This window comes from Corapipo altera, unplaced genomic scaffold (genome assembly GCF_003945725.1).
Source record: "Corapipo altera isolate COAL_440 unplaced genomic scaffold, ASM394572v1 55, whole genome shotgun sequence".
Taxonomy (NCBI): Eukaryota; Metazoa; Chordata; class Aves; order Passeriformes; family Pipridae; genus Corapipo; species Corapipo altera.
The window spans coordinates 2,304,108-2,322,989 of record NW_020884882.1 but is presented as its reverse complement, the minus strand read 5'-3'; the positions used below and the strand labels follow the sequence as shown (position 1 = coordinate 2,322,989).

The 18,882-nt window shown below is 44.7% G+C and overlaps 2 protein-coding genes across 12 annotated transcripts in view; one reads left to right on the top strand and one right to left on the bottom strand.

Annotated features, from left to right (window-relative positions):
- The first annotated feature begins 503 nt into the window (after window positions 1-503).
- SMIM4 (small integral membrane protein 4) lies at window positions 504-2,944 on the top strand. Its single transcript, XM_027640817.1, has 3 exons — window positions 504-588; window positions 831-1,006; window positions 2,591-2,944. Exons 2-3 carry the CDS (start codon window positions 856-858, stop codon window positions 2,656-2,658), a joined length of 219 nt encoding a protein of 72 aa, XP_027496618.1. The 5' UTR covers window positions 504-588; window positions 831-855; the 3' UTR covers window positions 2,659-2,944.
- A 3,911-nt stretch (window positions 2,945-6,855) lies between these two features.
- The window catches only part of PBRM1 (polybromo 1), a 55,640-nt gene continuing 43,613 nt past the window's right edge, over window positions 6,856-18,882 (bottom strand). For 3 of the 11 annotated variants that reach the window (XM_027640230.1, XM_027640231.1, XM_027640232.1), the window contains exons 27-30: window positions 14,351-14,506; window positions 11,952-12,022; window positions 10,348-10,564; window positions 9,636-10,018 (exon numbers count right to left, since the gene is read on the bottom strand). In XM_027640230.1, coding sequence (XP_027496031.1) covers window positions 9,846-10,018; window positions 10,348-10,564; window positions 11,952-12,022; window positions 14,351-14,506 — 617 coding nt within the window. In that variant the 3' untranslated portion in view covers window positions 9,636-9,845. Of the gene's footprint in view, window positions 10,019-10,347; window positions 10,565-11,951; window positions 12,023-14,350; window positions 14,507-18,263; window positions 18,423-18,882 lie in introns of all 11 variants that reach the window. The other 8 variants (XM_027640233.1, XM_027640234.1, XM_027640240.1 and 5 more) reach the window with 5 other exon arrangements.

Here is an 18,882-nt window from a genome sequence, read left to right as displayed (position 1 = left end):
GGCCCCGCCGGACGCCGCGGCCTCGGGGGCACCCGCACAGCCGGCGCTGCTCCGCTCCGCTGCCCGGCCCGCGGCGGTACCGCCGGGCCGCCAATCCGCGGGGAGAGGGGCCGGGCCGCGGCGAGACCCGCCCCGAGAGGGGCCGGGGCGGTGCTGGGAGGGCGGGGCGGTGCTGGGAGGGCGGGGCGGAGCTCGGCGGGAGGCGCGGCGGGACTCGGCCGGGGCGGGGGCGGCGGGGCCGCCTGGAGACCCCTTCCGAGGATCCCTTACGAGGATCCCTTCACGGGGCCCATCCCGGCGTCCCCTCACGGGGATTCCCTCTCGAGGTCCATCCCGGGGTCCCCTCACCGGGTCCCCTCACGAGGATCTCCTCTCGGGGTCCATCCCGGGTCTCCTTCACAGGGATCCCCTCTCGGAGTCCCCTCACGGGGATCCCCTCCCGGGGTCCATCCCCCATCCCCTCACGTCCCCTCAGCCGAAGCCCCGCCCCGGCTCCGCCCCCGGGCCAATCGGGCGAGGCGCCGCGCCACGCGCGGGTCACGTGGTCTCCCCGCCGCCTCCTTCCGTGCGGAGCCTCCCGCGCTGGAGGTGAGGGGCGCGCGGCGCGGGGGCGCGTGCGGCGGGCGCGGCGCTGATTGGCCGCGCGTTCCCGCCGCGGGGGAGGGGGCGGGAGGGGCCGGGGGTCCGTGAGGGGCCGCCATGGCCGGGGGGGATCGGCCGGGCCCGCCCGCCCCGCGCCCGGCTCCCGGCACGGGGTGACCGCGGCACGTCCCGCTCCGCGTCTGACACGCCCCCTCCCCCTCCTCTGTTCTGTTCCCTACACGCGAAGGGCGAAGGCGCCGGTGCCGCCCGGCCATGCTGGTCAGCAGGAGGCTGAAGCGCCTCTTGCAGCTGGTGCCCGGGAAGGAGCGCTTCGGCGTTTACAGGTTCCTGCCCTTCTTCTTCGTGCTCGGCGGGGCCATGGAGTGGTTCATGATCAACGTCCGCATCGGCAAGGAGACCTTCTGTGAGTGAGAGGTCACCGCCGCCCCCGAGCCCTGCGCGGGGGGATCCCCCTCACGACAGTCCCCTCACGACAATGGGGCTGGCGGGGTCTGGCGGCGCCTCCTCACCCGGAGGCTCTGACCAGCACGGCAGACACTGCTCTCCTTAGTTCTGTGACACTCCAGGCTCTGCCTCCCCAGCACAACACGCTGGGCAGAAACAAACCGAAAACCTGAGTTTAGGATACTAGATGAGATTTTAGCTGAAAGAGGGGAGGTTTAAATTGGATATTGGCAATAAATTCTTCCCTGTGAGGGTGGTGAGGCCCTGGCACAGGTTGCCCAGAGAAGCTGTGGCTGCCCTGTCCCTGAAGTGTTCCAGGCCCGGTTGGATGGGGCTTGGAACAACCTGGGATAGTGGAAGGTGTCCCTGCCAGGGGGTGGAAGGAGATGACCTGTAGGGTCCCTTCCAACCCAAACCATTCTATGATTCTGTGATGATTTTTTTACATTGAAAAAGACTCATGAGATTTGCCAGAATTTAAGCGTCTGAGCTCATCTGAAATTTGACTTTTACAATCAATAAGTATGAAAATGGCTCACAAGAATTTGGCTAATGGCATTTAGTTCCTGGAAGTTAAAGCATTTACTTCTAAAATTACATTCTTCCCTTTAATAAACGTTGCTGAAAATATTTGTGTACTTCAGAAAAAGGATCAGCTCAACTGTATGTTTTATGAGGATATTCTCATTTTCATGGGAAATTTTGTTGAGTCTCCTGTACAGTGAAAGAGCTTGGTACAGTTTCCAGAGCTGACAAACCCACAGCAATCAAAATTGCTTATCTGCTCACTGCTGAAGACTTGGATTTGTTGTGGATTTTTAGTTGTTCATTTCTAAAGCATAACTAAGTCAGGTTAGAAACTAAAGCACAACATCCATGGAGCAGTTGCCCTTATATTTCACCTCAAGCCTTGTTTTCCTCAAAAAAAAAAAAAAATTGCTATGCCTAATGGTATATACTACAGTAATAATCATTGTGCACTTTAGCCCTATTTTTGCTTCATAATCCAAGCAAAGTGAGAATGTACAAAACTGATAACCTCATTTTTTTTGTCAGTGAGGGATTTTATTTGGTGATGGATATTTAGGGGTGATCAGGAAGAGGGGAGGGAGGAAGGATGACTTGGAAGACCATGAAGATGGGAATATTCCTGTGCTTTGTTTATATAAAAAAGGCTAAACTACTGAAGCCAGGCCAGCAGCCCTCAGGCATTGACTTTGTGCCTATAATTTAATTTCTCTTTTGCTTCATTTAGTTGGGGTATTTGTATTTCAATTACCCTCGTGGGAAAGTAGACAAGAAATGACTGTATCCCACTGGAAACTTGGTTTTCCTATAAAAACATTTAATCAGGACTGATGGGAAGAACTCTAGCCTGGATGGAGAACATGAGCTATTTTAAGGGGTAATAAGGATTTGTGTTGGCCTGAATTTCCAGTTGCCTGCCAGCGTCTGCAAGAGGAATTTGGACTGAAAAGTTTGAAAAGAGACGACAGGGTTCGCACATTCGGAAAAATCTAACACAAAATCTCTTTCCCTGCAGATGATGTTTATCGTAGGAAGCGCTCTGAGAGAGAGTACGAGGCGAGGATGGAGAAGGGTGAAGTTTAACTGGAACATTTCAAGGGGGAGGTCCCAGTGCTTTAATTGTACCAGTGCCAAAGCAGCATTACTGCCACGTGGAGGGCGGGGGAAGATGTTGGCTCTGCCAGATGAACTGTGATCCACACGTCTGTGTAACATCCTCTTAGATGGCTTTGGCAGTTTTGTTCTTCTTCCGTGTCTTTAACATTTTGTATTTAAATCAGTAGCGAAAATTTCACTGTGTTTGGGCATCCCCCACTGATTTAATGTTTGCTTAGTACTTTTAAATAAAGTAAGCTGAGTAAACAGTTTGGCTAAAGCTTTTGTTTGCTTGGTGAAACACCCTCCTTGTGACAACGGGGTGGGAAAGAAATGTTACCATTGCATCCACCTCAGCAGAATGGAAACAGTAATTTTTAGTTGGTTTCCGTTGTCCTGGCAGAAACTGCTCTGGCATCTGATTTGTTTTCTTTCCAGTGTGGCATAATTTTAACTGGATGAAAAGAGCACAGACTCACTGCTCAGTGTTTGCTCAGCTTGGGAACTCACCCGTGTGTTCAGGCTCTGCTGCCCGTACGTGCACCAACACCCTTTGTTGCTGCTCTGGCAGTGACCTGAGCTCAGCCTGGGGGAGAGTCTGACACGTGTACCAGGTAACAGAGCAGTGGCAGTCCTGGCAAACCCCAGTCCTGGGGATCCTGTCCCCAAAGCAGGAAAGCAGGGCTGACTGCTGTGTCCTGCACAGTGACTCTGGGGCTGGGGGGTGTGGGAGCGTGTTGTGACTGTGCATCAGGGACTGGTACAGTGTAGTCAGTGAGGGTCCTACATTACTACCATTGTTCTATTTCTGAGGGTATGTGTGTGTGCTGAGGGTGCCACAAAGAAACCAGTTATTAAGAATACAAACCCAAGGGAGTTCATACCCTTACCTGTGTTCCTGTGCTACCTCCTGACAGCCTTTGGAAGTCCTCATCCACTGAGGAGGCTGACTGCTCTGAAGATGTTACTGTGCAGGTACTCGAACCACTGTGCTCTGTGTATTTTGACTGGGCAGCAAGTGAAGCACTTGAGAAAAAGTCTCTATTTCAGAAGTAGTAAGAATTTTGACTTTGGTTCCACGATAGAGCCCAAGTTCAAAAACTCATGCACAAGCTGCTTTTTGCAGTCAGAGATCATCACACTGAAGTCACTCCTGACTGCAGCAGTACATTAAAGAATAAAGTATAAATAAAAAGCCAGATTTGGAAAACTGCTGAGCTTTAGCTCCATCTGCTTTTACTTCTTGAGCCTTTTGAAACTCTCTTGTGCTTGGTTTCCATAGAACAAATAAGTTTTTCAGTATCTGGTTTTTTTCCAAGGAAGAGCCCTGTGCCCCAGTTAATTCCCAGGACTCGGGAGCCTGGTGTGAAACTTCCTGTGGCGTCCCTGAAGCACTCCTCTAACAGCAGCAGAGTGTTCCACAGACACCAGTGAGCCAAGGCCAGCTTTCCACTTCAGGCCTTCTGCTTGTTTTGCAGTGACTGTTTCCCATTTGCAGCTGAGAGCTCCAGGCACCTCTGGAAGATCCCTCCTGTGTCTGCAGCCAGGTAAACACAAAGGGAGCCAGGCTGCAGTCGCTCACAAGGAGTCTGGTGTCAGGGGCTTCTGTATCACTGATCTTTGTGACCACTGCAGGAATAAAATCCTTCTCCAAGTTGGCATCGTACCATTTCAGGCAGCACAGATCTGTTGTGACAGAATACACAGCTTGACATTTAGAAATCTGGGTTGTATTCTCTGTTCCACAATGTTTGCTATTGCTGACCCTTTGGCATTCCTGCATTTTGCCAGTCTCTCACAAATGCTGGAAATAAGAATAGCTACAAGGCCCCATTCCAGAGTTTCAGCCCATTCCGGAACTGAACACTCTCAGGGATTTAGTATTGATTTTAATCTACACCACATTGATTTTAATCAACAACCAGTCTTCACTTGGTTTTGCAGTTTTATCCCTGCTGACTCCTAGTTCTGTGCTCTTTGCCTTCCCCAGCAATCTCTTTCTGACTCCCATATCCCTGTTTCCTTCCCATCCTCCATCTGCTGTGGCAAAGGCAATGGGGAGGAAGCAAGAGCTTTCCTTTGGCCAGCACTGGGAACACCATGAGGCTGATCCGTGCTGTAGGAGTGAGCCAGGAACAAACTTCCAGTCCTGCTGAGCCCCTGCCAGCTCCGGGTCTGAGCACATCCTTAATTCTGCTGGGAGTTCAGCAGCTCCTGCTGCTGGGAGTTCAGCTGTGTCAGCCCAGAGCACAGCTCAGCATCCATGAACAGCTTTGCAGCAGCCACAGCCACACGCTTCTGAGACTCAGCAAAGCATTCCTGCTGAAAGCTTTCCAGACTGTTGGAGCTAGAGCAAGATAGCATGGAAAACTTCAACTCAGTAAACAGTCACCTGCAAACAAACAGTGATACCTGTGTACAAGCAGTGCTGCTCACCACTCCAGCATTAGAGAGGGGACAATTTCACTGCCAATCCAGAATGATTTTGTGGAAGGAATGGATCTGTTGGTCGTTTCCCTGTGCTTGTGCACACAAGGATGTAGCTGAAAAACCTGTGGTGAGCCAGGGAAGAACTAAAAGTTATGGTAAAGGCAGTGTGGATGTGCCCAGCCTGCACTCCTCCCTGGCACAGGGGGTGGCAGTTCTGTTCAAGCTTCTCAAGAGTACAAAAAGGAAAAAAATAGTCATCTGATGTCCTGGTGAATTCTTCCTTGGAGCAAAACTTTTCCTGTCTTCAGTGGAGGCGAGTTTTCACTTTGGACTTAATACACAGATCCAGAACTGCACCTGCACTCTGGCCATGGCCAGTCCCAGCTCCTGAGACAGGGGCAAAAATCTCCAACAGGCAGGACAGGATGACTGCTCCTGAGGAACTTCCCAAAATCAGTACTGCATGTTGATGGTTCACACCAAGGATGAGGATTAATTATAGTCCTCCCAAAAACCATCCAGTGGAAGCTGAATTTGGACACCCTCTAGAGGCAGTGGCTCAGACTTCATGGACTGATCATCCTTCACAGTTTCTGTCCAAGGCTTTGCCGTGCTCAGCTGAGCCTGAGCTGAGCCTCCCTGGTTACACGTGTTGCTGTGCAATTCTGTGCTTTCTCCTCCATTTCTCTTCCCATCTTTCCTGCTGCCTCCTTTAACAGATGATAATCTGCATGGCCAGGCTCCTCCACTGGATTTCTGATCCCTCTTGGCACAGGAATGACTGATCACATCATGCCTCCAAGGCCTGACAGAGACTGGGAACCTCTTGATCCAGGATCACCAGATCCTGCAGCCCTGCAGCAGCTGTCATTTTGTTTCTTCATATGAAGGTTTAAGTTAGACTTGCTGGAAAATGCAGTAAGCAAAAGGAACGTGAGGTTTATTTTATTAATCAGAAAATTTCCCAGGTATCAGTGAATCAGATCCCATTCCTGACTCCATGTTCAGAGTGCCTGGCCTTTTTGAAACTCCAGTTTAGTGCATTTGCTGATCTTTAGTATCTCAGACTGAGCAAATGTGGAGGATGATTAGGATTAGTCTCCTCTGGGCAACTGCAACAGCAAATTTTGGAAGGGTGGAAGTTTCGTGAAGCCAGCAGCCTGTGTGAGAGGCAGCATTTATCCCCCAGCTTGAAGACATGGATGCATGGTAATTAAATATAATGCTGTCTGTTCTGGTTTCTTTGTAATTTTTGTCAGACACACCATGAGAGGTTCCTATCACTTACTTTTTCTTGCAGTTTGTAGTATTAAAATTTCTTTGTTTCTAATTTAATTGTGTAAAAGATGCTTTTTCCATTATTGCTGATCTAATTTCCTCTATTAAACAGCTACATAGAAGACAGTCCTGAACCAAGTCAGCTTCCAGTATGAAATTGAGACTTGCTGTTTACTTTCAAAGCAGTTAATACGGGGGCATCTGGGACTGACTGAATCTCATCATCTCCACTCAGCTGGTTCCTAATGCATCACATCTTTTTCAAGGTCCAAGGTCCATGTCACAGCTCAGTTTTCAACATCACTGTTCTCATCACCTACAGGCAGGTCTCACAATACACAGGACAATAGAAAAAGGGTATTTCACCCCCACACAAGCACACATGAACCAAGGACTTGATAAAATCTGGATCAGCAACAGCCAGAATTAATTGAAATAAAATCCCCACAGAAATCTTAATGAGACACTCAAACCTGGTTAATCCAAAACACTTTGCAAACTATTTTTATTCAAATTAAAAAGACTCAGGTAAACAAAGTGATGGTACATACATGTTATAAACCTGGTCAGCAGCTCAGCCTTCAGGAGTACAAGGTCTAATGAAAAGCCAAGCATGGATAAACCAGGTCTGAAAACATATGCTGAAAAAAAGTCACCAACATCAACGCTTTGAATTTTTACACAAACAGTAAATTTTCTCGTGGAAGGGAAGGACTGAGGAAGAGAACAAACAATTATTAGTCGTCTCCAACTGGTTTATGAAAATACCGGTCCTAGTTTAATCTATTTCCCACTCTCACAGAAGCCAACCATTGCCCACACATACTTTTATTTTAATAAGAAAGTGTTGTTTACCCCAGTACAATGAACGGCAGTGAAAAACAGATGAGGGGTTCAAACACCCACAAAGAGAGAGAAAGAGACAGACAGACGTTGTCTTTTATATTTCTTTTTTTTTAAACCAGAGTGAGAAAAGTTTCTTTTGCTGGTTTTGAATTCTAGACTGTAGCCATTATATCCTAAATTCCACTGCAATCGACTGAAATGCCTCCAATAGAGAGAGATACGATTTTGAAATAAATAAGGCTTAAAATAATTGATCAGGGCCAGCCCAGTGGCTTAGTGGTAGTGCTCTGCACTGCCTTGTGGAAAGACCCAGGTTTTGTTTGCACTTCCAATCTCTTGCTCCTGGGCCAGGAAGAGCAGTGAAAGGAGGGATTCAGCTGCTCGGCAGGAGAGAGCCAGTGCTGCACGTCTGCTCATCACTGACCTTCAGATAAATTAAACATCTGAGTTATACAGGCTCCACAGGGAGTCCCATCCAGTCCTCAAAAGAAAATAAATAAAACAATAATTTAATTAAAATCCATCCCAGGTTCTTTGGTGTAATTTTTGTTAATGCTGAGAAGTAGGAGAATCTGGTGGTGTATTAGTACAATCCATGATAGTTCCAAATGCTCAAAAACTAGGATTTGCTGCCTGATTCGCTTCAACATCCCATCTTTGTGGCTAAAAACTGCAAAACCTATGGCAACTTAAACACATTTAAAAATGATACTGTATGTATGGGGGTGGTCTAAGACTATTCAGCTTCTACTTTATTAAATAAAATTGGTCATTTACAAAGGCCAGTAAATATTTCTGTACCATGGGTGTGCTACTTGTAGAGTTCAAAACTGTCATTTCCCTCTGTGTTGTTTTGCTCCATTTCCTTCTTATCCATTGCACATCTGACCTAAACTGTCTTTAAGTGCCTATTTGTAATTACAAAGGGGGGTTTTGTGCAATGACTGGAGAATTGCAATAGGAGAGGGAAAAGAATTGGCCAGTAAAATTAAATCATAGCTTATACTTGCAAGTGTCACTTCCCTCATCAGTATTAATTACATCAGGAAAACAAACCCCAAGATACCCAGTATTTGAAGAAAAAGTTAACCTTCTGCCAAATATACTGAAAGGAAAATGTTTTGTACTACTAGAATTTAAAGCCCATTTCCACATGATGAACAACTCTAGCAGTAAGTGAAGTGTATCAATAAATCTGTTCTTCTGGGCTGAGTTGCAGTGCCCACGTTCCTGCCACCTTTTTTTTTTTTTCAAATCCAAAGAGCTTTCCCAGTTACTTAATGCAATCCAACAGTATTAATTCTTTTTCTAAAATTAAATAAATGAAAAGATTTACCTTTAAAAAAAATAACTTTGTAGTCCAAAAGGTCAGTTAGTTATGAGGACAGGTAAGTCTTTAGCAGAAGGCAGCCACAACATTGAAATTTGGCAAGAAGAGTCGATACCTACTTTACTTAGATTTTAAAAAAAAAAAAGAAAAAAAACCCCAAACCCTCTGAAGGCTGCAATGCAAGTACTCTATTGCTCTATTTCTCCAACACACTTGGTATGCTGACCTTACACATACCATACAGCAGTATTTCACTTTCAAGTTAATTTAAGCATCAAATTTCACTCAAAGTTGCATTGCAAAACTTTCATTAAGGTTAATGAATACACTTAAAGAAAGCATACAGAAACGTCTTACAATGCCCAATCAAGAACAGAATACGCGTCAATTTAAGAAAACATCACGTAACTTCACTAACAAAACAACGCAGCTTTTCTCCCCTAACTTACCTCCCAAGGCCTGAGCTGGTTCCGGGTTCTGCGCTGCCTCTCCCAGCGCAGCCAGGATCACTCAGGGAAGGCGCTTCCCCATCCCACTGCTCGGTGTCAGGGGCATCGCGGAACCCCCAGCACAGGTCATGGGAGATGAAACACTTCCCCTCTAAGGACATGCCAGCACAGGCATCCTGTTACTGATTTAGGATCACAATGGCTTTGGCTACACAGTTAAAACTGGACAGGACTGGACAACATGAGCAGTCAAGACACCCTTGTCCCATCCACACGAGCACTTCCATGGCTGCTGGGCCCACTCGGCCTCAGTGGTGACTTGAAATCCAATTTTCCTTAGTGCCAAAGCACCTCTTACCTTCAGCTTCCTTTAAGAGATCCTCCCTGTTCACATCCGAGCGAGAGTTCTGCTGGAAGTGGCAAGCACACACAAGCACAAGTACACACATTCTTCTAAGATGTAAACTATGACTAATTCACATTCCACTGTATCAATCTGTAAATACTTTGTTTTCCTTTTTTTTTTTTTATATAAAAACAATGGCATCAGATTCTCAGCAATAAAGTATAAGAAAGATGAATCCTTGACTACACTTAACCAATTATGAAATCGCCTTTCAAACAAAGGAAACAATATGCAAAAATCTGTGTATTTGATAAAGTCAACTTAATATAACAAAAAGTGAAATATGCTTATTAAAAGTGTCCTTATATAAAAATGGTCTTGCAATGTACAGTAAAATGCAATACAAATTATTGTTGGTTATCTCTTCCCACCCAGTAACTAAACCAGCTATTGTCCCACAGAGCTCCGTGGTGCCAGGGGGGCAGCCCTGCTGTGCCTACACGTGCTCGATGTTGTAGGCCTGGCGGATGTTGAGGGTGTCCCGCAGCATCAAGTCTCGCAGGCGCCACAAGGCATCGGCCATGGTGGTGTGAGCCCCTTTGCTCTTCAGCCAGTGGGAAGGGAGCCGGCTCTCCTGCTCCTTGGACAAGTGGACGTCTCGTCTTCGTGCTGGGAAGTCAAGAAATGGTTCTGTTATCCACTGGATTTGATACTCGCTACAGCTTTTCTAGAAAAAGGCAACTGACTCTACAGCATAGCTTTTGCTCTTCGTGTTTGAGCCCATACCATGGATTCTTAGGTTTATACAACACCAGTGGAATTAGCCTGTGGATGACACACATATTCTCAGTCTGCTGATTTGTCTTTAAGAATTAATTGCATGTGTATATTTTATTAAGTAAACAGCAGATTTATTCAGCATTTTCCGCAAAAGCAAAATTATTGGTTACAAAGAAGCGTGTTCTGGTGGGAACACTGCACTGTGTGCAGGGCCTTACCTGCCAGGGTCTGGTCCCACTTGCTGATGCTGTTTGACTCAGCACTAAGGCCCTCAATGTATTTCAGGTAGGCTTCAGAATGGAGGAGCCTCTGTGTCTTTGGTGGAGGGGAGACGAACATGGGGGTCGTGGGCTGCTGCATGACCGGCGGGGCCGCCGGGCTCTGCCCGGGGTACGGAGGGGGGGCCTGCTGGCCTGGGGGGCCAAGGATTCCTATCTGCAACGACAAAGCCATGGAGAGATCACAGCTGGGGGGACTGCAGGGAACATCCTAATTTCAGGGTCATCCTCACACAAGGGAGCTTCAGATAAGGTGATGTGCAAAGGCCCCAGAAAATGTCCCTGGAGACGCCCACTTTGTGCATCGCAGTGACCCCTGGCCAGAGAGGGGAAGTGCAAACCAACCATATTCATATTGAACAGACTTTGTTCATATATCTGATCTGTGTAAACATACTCTGATTATCATCACCATTTCTTTTCTCTCCTAATAACCTTAACTTCATCTTTTGCCTCCTTTTTATTTCATGTTTTCTCCAATTTGATCAGAAACCATGTGGTCTGTGAAGTGCAGTGTTCAACTCTGAAATATCTAATCCAAATTGATGCTGATCCTTGGAAGACTGGGATACTTCCACAGAATCACTGTCAGGCAAAAATCCCAGGCAGAAAAAAAATCCCAGTCACAGAGAAGAATTCCCACCACTGTGGTTAAGTGGTAATACTGAGAACTCTTTGCACAGATATCCTGTGGTCTGGGATAACTCAATGTCATGACATAAACACTTCACTACTTACTCACTAAACTTCTGGTTTTCATGAACTCATAAAATGGTTTGGGTTGGAAGGGACATTAAAGATTAGCTGGTTCCAATCCCCTGCCATGGGCAGGGACACCTTCCACTAGACCAGGTTGCTCAGAGCCCCATCCAGCCTGGCCTTGGGACACTTCCAGGGATGGGGCACCCACAGCTTCTCTGGGCAGCCTCTGCCAGTGCCTCTGAATAACTAACTTAGCCAAAATCACATTTCCCTTTATCATGGAAAAAAAATAGTCAATAAAATTGGGACTGTGCTGAACAGTTCCCCTGTATTAATCACTGAGAAGGAACATCTGCTCATCACTGTTACCCAAATGCATAGATTCTGAACTGCCAATGAACAGCTGCTTCATCAGTTTGTGAAATATAGGAGCAAACAAATTTAAAACAAGTTTTTACCCACTCCTCAACAGCTCAGAAAGTGGACAGCACCTTCTGTGCATCAACAAAACCTGCAAAGCCTAAATTACCAGCAGTTTAACAGTGTGTGGAAATTACTTGATTTAGTTTAGTAGAAGGAAAGCAAAACAAAACACTACCTTGATTATACTGTAGAAATTACCTCATACCCAGACAAATCTGGTTAGTGTAATAATAACTCAACAACCAAACACAGACATACACTCAGAGTAAAACATTAACTGGTTTAAATACATCAGTGTGCATTTCATCTCTGTTCTCCCTGGGATATAGCCCACGTGCATCCCTACGTGTCTTAAGTGGGATTGTTCAAATGGTAATTCAGAGCCTTGGAGCCTCACAAATAATGCAGAAATGACTCACCTGCTGTCCAAATGGACTTGCTCCTGGTGCTGGAGTGCCTACCATGGGGGACACATTTTGGCCTATAACACCTATATTCCAAAATATAAAATAATTAGTCTTATTTCAGAGCAGTGACAAATACCTCTTTGGTCTTCTATAGTAAGAATTTATACTTTGATATCGCTGCTCACAGTTATTTTAGGCAGATGTACAACGTTCAAATACCCCCCTCTCCCCCAGTAAAAAACTTCATACATTTTCGAATGAAAAAACCCCAAACTAGTGTGACAACTACCAAACACTGGTAAGTGGCCTGTTGAACTACTTAAATTAGAGAAATGCAAAGCAAATAGTTTTTGCTTTTCAGGTTTTTCACGTTACTTAGCAATTGCCTGACTAAATCTTTTCATCTATAATATATGCCTTTGGCTTGACAGGATCTTCCTGTAATCCTTTAAGAAAGGAAATGCTGATCTGCTTTAGCAACATTTAATATTTCCTTGTGTTCAGTTTTACAAAATAAGTTCACAGCAGGATAAAATGCAAGCCACTGCACAAATTCTGTTAGATCTCAGTGATACAAAACACAACTTGTAAGTTAAGCTTCACCAGTTTTACACATTTCTAGACTGATAAACATTTGAAATAAATGTAAAAAAAAAAAAAGGTGTTTGTTTCTCTCAAACATATTGAGACTTTTTCCTACTGCACTGAGTGCAGCACACCCCTGTCTTACACACAAAAATGTACAGATCTACATGAGTCATGCAGTTCCTGATATTTTACAAATAGATGCTTTGGTCTGAAAAAAAATGAAAGTTATGTGTGCTGCTGCTTTTCTTTCTGCTTGTGCCACTTCTCATATTCATTAATTAGAAAAGCTGCAAACTAACTGTGCTCTTCCTGATGGTTTAATTTACATTAATTAAATGCATGATTTCTGTATCAGTGATCGAAGGACGTGCCACTGCATTTTGCACAATCGAGCATATTTCAAATGTTTTTCCATTTGATCACAGCGCCTGTTTTAAATGTATCTGTACCAACAGCACGTCAGAAGTTGGGAAAAACATTGGTAACACAAGTTGTGGAATATGGCACAGATTGGAAGAGGTCTAGAGGAGGGCACCCTCACTCTCCCAGCATCTGAGCATGGACTCACCCTTAGCTCACTCCGCCCACTTTAGCACTACTTCATGTGTGGTCCTCCATTCCCAGGCATTATGTTTTCCCTAATCCATATCCTCTCTGTTTTAAACACCATCCATACAGCCTGCTACAGTGGGAAAAAACCCTTCAGAGAGATGCATTGTCCTGGATTCACCTCCCACACAGTTGTAGTGGCCGATGTGTGCTAAATGTCGGGGAAGGCTCCCAGACCCAGCTGTTGTCCTGCTCCCTCTCCGTGACATCGTGGGGAATTATAACTCCAGCCAAGCTGTACATGTAATACTGATGGGTTTAAAAAATACCAAGCAAGCAAACAAGCAGGAAAAAACCCCAACCCAAATAATTTGCATACAGATAAATGCTTTAACAGAGCTTCTGATAAATACAGTTGCAAGGGGGCAGGGGGAGGCAAATGAGATAATTTTGTCCACAGCTCGTTTAACAGGTGAACATAGGGATGCACATGTTTTACACAGGCACATGAGTTATCAGAGGTAAAAGCTGAGAGAATCATCAGGAAACAGGATCAGAGGGCAGATAATATTTTTCCCCCATAATGAGGACACGTTAATGGCATTAACACCGGAAAAATGTTTGTTTCATTCAGCCTCACTTTTCATCAAAAGTGTGGCAAAAAAATAGCAAAGGTGTAGTAGAAGTGCTCTCAAAAATCAATCTGAAATATGGCCACATAGAATACTGAATTCACATTGTCCCCATCTGTCTCCAGTCACTGTTCTGTCAGCAAGGTTTAATCTGAACAGTGTTTTACAATAACACATCAGTGCCCCGGTGGCCAAGGGGGTCTTAGGTGACCAGGTTCATTTCAGTGCAGTCTGACATTAACACACTGAAAAAGCATCTGGTAAGGAATGAGAGCAATACATTTAATTTGTAAGCCCCCTTTAGATAAGAAAAGAAGGAATGGAAGGATGCTTTCAAATGACATAAGGGTGTGATAGGCCCATTCCAGCTTTTCACATTTCTGATAAACTCAAGCACAATTATCAAGTTTTTTGGGCTGAAGCAAAACTGCTGGAGCAGCCCCACGTTTCTCCAGTAACCTTTCCCCGAGGGTTCACTGGTCATGCTGTTCTGCCAGTGCTGTGCACACACCTCATTTTCAGCAGTGTGTGCTGCAGCTGGACAAACCTGCCAAGACAAGCTGCAGAGAACTCCTGTAAGAACTGGTTAAAAGGCAAGTACATGACAATGAAATAAGGAGCAGAATGAGGATGACTTCTTACCGGGTGGTGGGATGCCTGGGATGCCTGGCATACCTGGCGGAAGTTGGTGGGGTGGGGGCACCCCTGGGTGAAGTGGCTGCATGCTGCCCATGCTAACAATGCCATCAACTGGGCCCTGCAAAGGTGGCAGCACCGGTGGATAGCCACTTATCATGCCTTGAAGGACACAACAAATTTCAAACATGCATCAATAACATGCAGTATGACCTACACAGTATGACATGCACTATCCACACACACACACACACACACACACACACACACACACAAAAAGCACCTTTAGTACAGCAAGACCACACTACAATTAGTATCTTGCAAAAAAAAAAACAACAAACAACCACAAACTAAAAATTAAAACAAAAAAAAGTTGTAGATGTGCAACACTGTTCTTCTGATGAATTAGTATTTAGTGTATTTGTATGTTCTCTCATGGGGCGATAAACACTGAATACTCAGGTATGTTAACACAAGGAATAAATTCAGCCACAATTAAATGTTACTAACGCAAGCAGTTTTAATACAGCGGAAAGCTCTGCCATCTGCATACAGATTACAGACACAACACTGACTCCACGCCCAGCCCTGCTCTGTGGGCTGGCTCAGAGGCCACAAACACAAAAACCCAGACGTTTTTCTGCAGTGCATGTGCAAAACTGGCACACAAAAGCCCTACAACATTCACGTACAGTGACGGGTGATTGTTGTTAAACCATCTCCAGTGTGAACTAAGACAGTAACACAAATCTGAAACCTGGGTGTGCTGGGTTGCAGTATTTTAAACTCATGGCACTGGGCTGAAGTAAAAGGACTTAAAAGGAGAACCTGCAGCCCCTCACAGAATTTCACAGTCTGTGTTTTCAAGGTGTCTTTATAGGAAAATTAATGACACTGAGAAGACTGTCTCGTGCTGCTGCTCATAAATTTAGTTTTCTGCATGTGAGGGAGGATAATTTTTTTTTTTCTGGTTTCAGCTCAGATTTGCTGCTATCCTTGAGGTGAACCTACACAATATCACTGCTCTACGTTTGTCAGGCCCTGGAATGTGTGATTTAAACAGATGCACTGCCAGGTAAGCAAGGAAAGGGATTGGAAAGACAATGAAAAGATGACAGAGGACAGAAGCAGGTCTAGAGAGATGAGGTAAGTTTAGAAATGCAAATTTGCTGAGGATTCTACAGTCTGCTCCAAGAAACCACCCACTGAGTCTTCACCACACTCCTTGTAACTCATAAAAGAAACTTTCAGAACAGGGATTCCTGGAATAAGACTGGCCAAAAACTCTCACCAGTTCCGACTGAGAACAAAGCTGTCACAAGCTCAGGGTTGAAACAGAACAAGCAGCTCCAAAATATAAACTAAATTTGTCACTTCCTCTGGAAGTTACAAAGCTGAGAAACCTTAAATCCCAAAAGCTTTACACCCTGCAGAAAACATCAAGAAAATAAAGAACTAATCACCCTCAAACCTTCATTTTCCACAGCTCCCCTGGACCAACATGTTAAATATGCCTTAGGTACCTATTTCAAATATCTGGAACGTCATCTGTATCTCTTTATTAACACTGAAATGCAAATTTCTAATGGAAAAAGTTGAAGAAAACCAACAAAAGCCTCCCTAGCATAAAGGGCTTTCACTGCAGCTACTGCCTGGTACTTCCAGTGCACCCTGAGCTGCAGACACATCCTCAGTGCATTTACATACACTTTTAAAGCTTCAAAACCAACCAAAAAACCTCCAAGGAATCAAACCCATATTCATCCATCATGGAAGCTTATTCTACATTTCCAATTAAAATATTCAACAACTGCCTCTGCCAATAAAGTTGTCAGCAAATCTCCACAAGAAATCAGTTCTTGTAGCTCATTCCATGTAAGAGCAGCCACTCTCTTACCCCACATATGAGTTACAAATTTTCATTTTAAACTAGTAAACATGGGCAAACTATTTCCAGTTCCCACAGCTGTGATTTATGTCTTTGAAATTACCTGTTCTCCCACTTTTTACTATAACAATGTAAGATTAAGTAAACTTTTGTGATACCTAAATTTACAAGACGTTAAAGCGCTGTGTGTCAAGAGAAACACATCTCAGAAGGCATCCAGATTTCCTGGACCCATGGGCTATAAAGAAGTTCTGGGAACTTCTGTGATGGAGAAGTTCTCTGCACTAGAGAAAAGCAATCAAATGATGGAGGAGGATGTCAAAGAAGTCCCAACAGAACAAGATACTTCTAAGTAAGACTTGTGGAAACCAAAAGATGAAAGACTGTGTTTTTCAAATGGGCCACAAAAATAGAAAAGAGTTTAAAAAGATCCACTCAACCATCTACTTTAAGGAAGTATTTCCCAGTGCCAAAGGGAAGAGACTTGAACGTGTAACTGCTTGAATAAGATGATGGTCTGAAATGCAGGTTTGCTCTTGCTACAGGAAGTAAGGTCTGTAGTTTGCAGAATGCACATTTTTGGGAAAGTTTTAAGGAAGTGGTAATAGCAAGTATTACTGCCCATCAACACCTGCCTCTAAAAACTGGAAAAGTGACTCAATGCCAAAAACCCCAAGAACCAAACCAAGGAAACATAACCACAAGAGGATGACATTTCTACATATTCTAGATTGAAGTAAGTTACTCACTAAAGAGATCAGCACTGGGGAACTCCTTTTTTTTTTTATCTTTTTCTTAATATATGCACAGTACACACACACAAACATACACCAACTGCAAACAGTTCAGAGGAAAATTATCAAGAACATAGTGGAAAAAAAAGCCAAAAGAAAAATGCAAATCAGTGTAAACAAATGCTCTGTAACCTGGAGATCATGAACCAACTAAGGAATGTGCCTTCAGTTAAAACAACCATGCAGCCTATTTACTGAAAAGGGATTTAGAGACCAGGATGAAAAACGCTTCAGGCTGTCAGCTCGAAATATGGCCACAGCCTGTGAGATGAGAAAGAAAAAGAAAAATGACAAAAGAATAATGGAATAATTGGAATGTCTTAAGGGAAAGTTAAAAAGACCCCCAAACTGAAACCAAAAAACCCCCCCAAATACCCATTTTTACCTACTTGGCACTATTTTGACCTTGACTGAAGTGATTTATTTTAAATACAAATTGGGGAAGGGAAACAACCTATCAGGTCACACCTAATTAATTTTCTCACCCATGTATGGCTGATTTCCACACAAGAATCTTCGGAGGACTACATTGTCTTCAGATCTGATCCTGAAAATACTTACTCCGAGCATACTCCCTATGAAATCAAGCCGGATTACAACTGGTAACGAGCACAACACCCAGCAACAGGGACCTCGTGGAAGAGTTCTCCAAGCCCAGTTCTATTCTGAAAAATAACCTGATAAAACCGGCAATGTTGGCATTTTGTCTTTGTTTCTGCAACGGCTCTAGATCCTGGTCTGCTCTGCTTACCGGTGCCTAACAGGCAATTCTGTAAAGCTTTTGCTTGGATTCAAAATCTGAGTTACATTCTGCTGGCCTCTCACCTTCCTGCCATGAAAACCCCCAGTAATTCCCCCTCCTGCTTTACCACTGCCACAGATGCTGCATGCACTAGAAGACTATTCGGCTCGCGGCCCTCCTGCCGCGGGGCTGAACGTGAGCCCTGCGAAGCAGAGCGAATAAACACGACTGCACACCAACAGAACGGGACCACTGCACGAGGAGGACCCTGCTTCCCTGCATTCTCCACAGGCTACTCACTCCTGGAGCAAGTACCACTGGATACCAGGCTACCCCTGCACTAGGTATGCTCGTTATGAAGAAAGACGGAAGAGTTTTGAGCTTTTTTTTTTTTTTTCTTCCGCAAGAACAACGTGACCCAAGAGAGTGTTCAGAGTTATGAAGGGGGTTGATAAAGTGGATGAGGAAAAAATGGTCATAGCTCCTACGTTTTACCTGCAACGGGTGTCAACTGCTGATTGAGCATTCCCATTGGTGTTGGTGGCGGCACCACCCCCATAAGAGCCCCGACAGGAGTGCCTGCCCGGGGGGAGGAATTCTGCTGCTGTGCTGCTCGCTCTCTCTCCTGCTGCTCAGCAACTTTAGCTGCCCGCTCTGTAAAAGTATTTTAGATTTTCAGTTCTGTTTTGTAACCCAGAATTTCAAAATATTTATCTGTTCATTAAAAAAAGGACTAGTCAAAACACTGGCATAGTTTAGTCAAATATAAAAGTAGAACAGATGAATCTTTCTACACAGCATTTATGATTTGATTTCATGTGGCTGCAGCTAAGACTTCTAGAGAACCTTTCATCAAAAATATTCCACAAAGTTTTATCTCTTTCTAAAAAAAAATAAAAATAATTAAAATAAATAATAAAATGAAAATTTAAAAAAAAAGTTAAAAGAACAAATTTGATGATAATAACACCAGTGTTACCAACATGAAGCAGCAGTCCAGCACTAGGCTCGGTCCGCACTAGGAGAACATGGCAAAACATTCCCTGTTTTGACACCACTGGCTCAGCCCAACCAGCTGCAGCCAGCAGCTCTCACACAGATCTGCCATCAGCTG

Coding starts and splice junctions, on each gene's coding strand:
- SMIM4 (XM_027640817.1), top strand. CDS start 856: ATGCTGGTCAGCAGGAGGCTGAAGCGCCTCTTGCAGCTGGTGCCCGGG. Junction 1,007..2,590: donor CATCGGCAAGGAGACCTTCT/GTGAGTGAGAGG, acceptor CTTTCCCTGCAG/ATGATGTTTATCGTAGGAAG.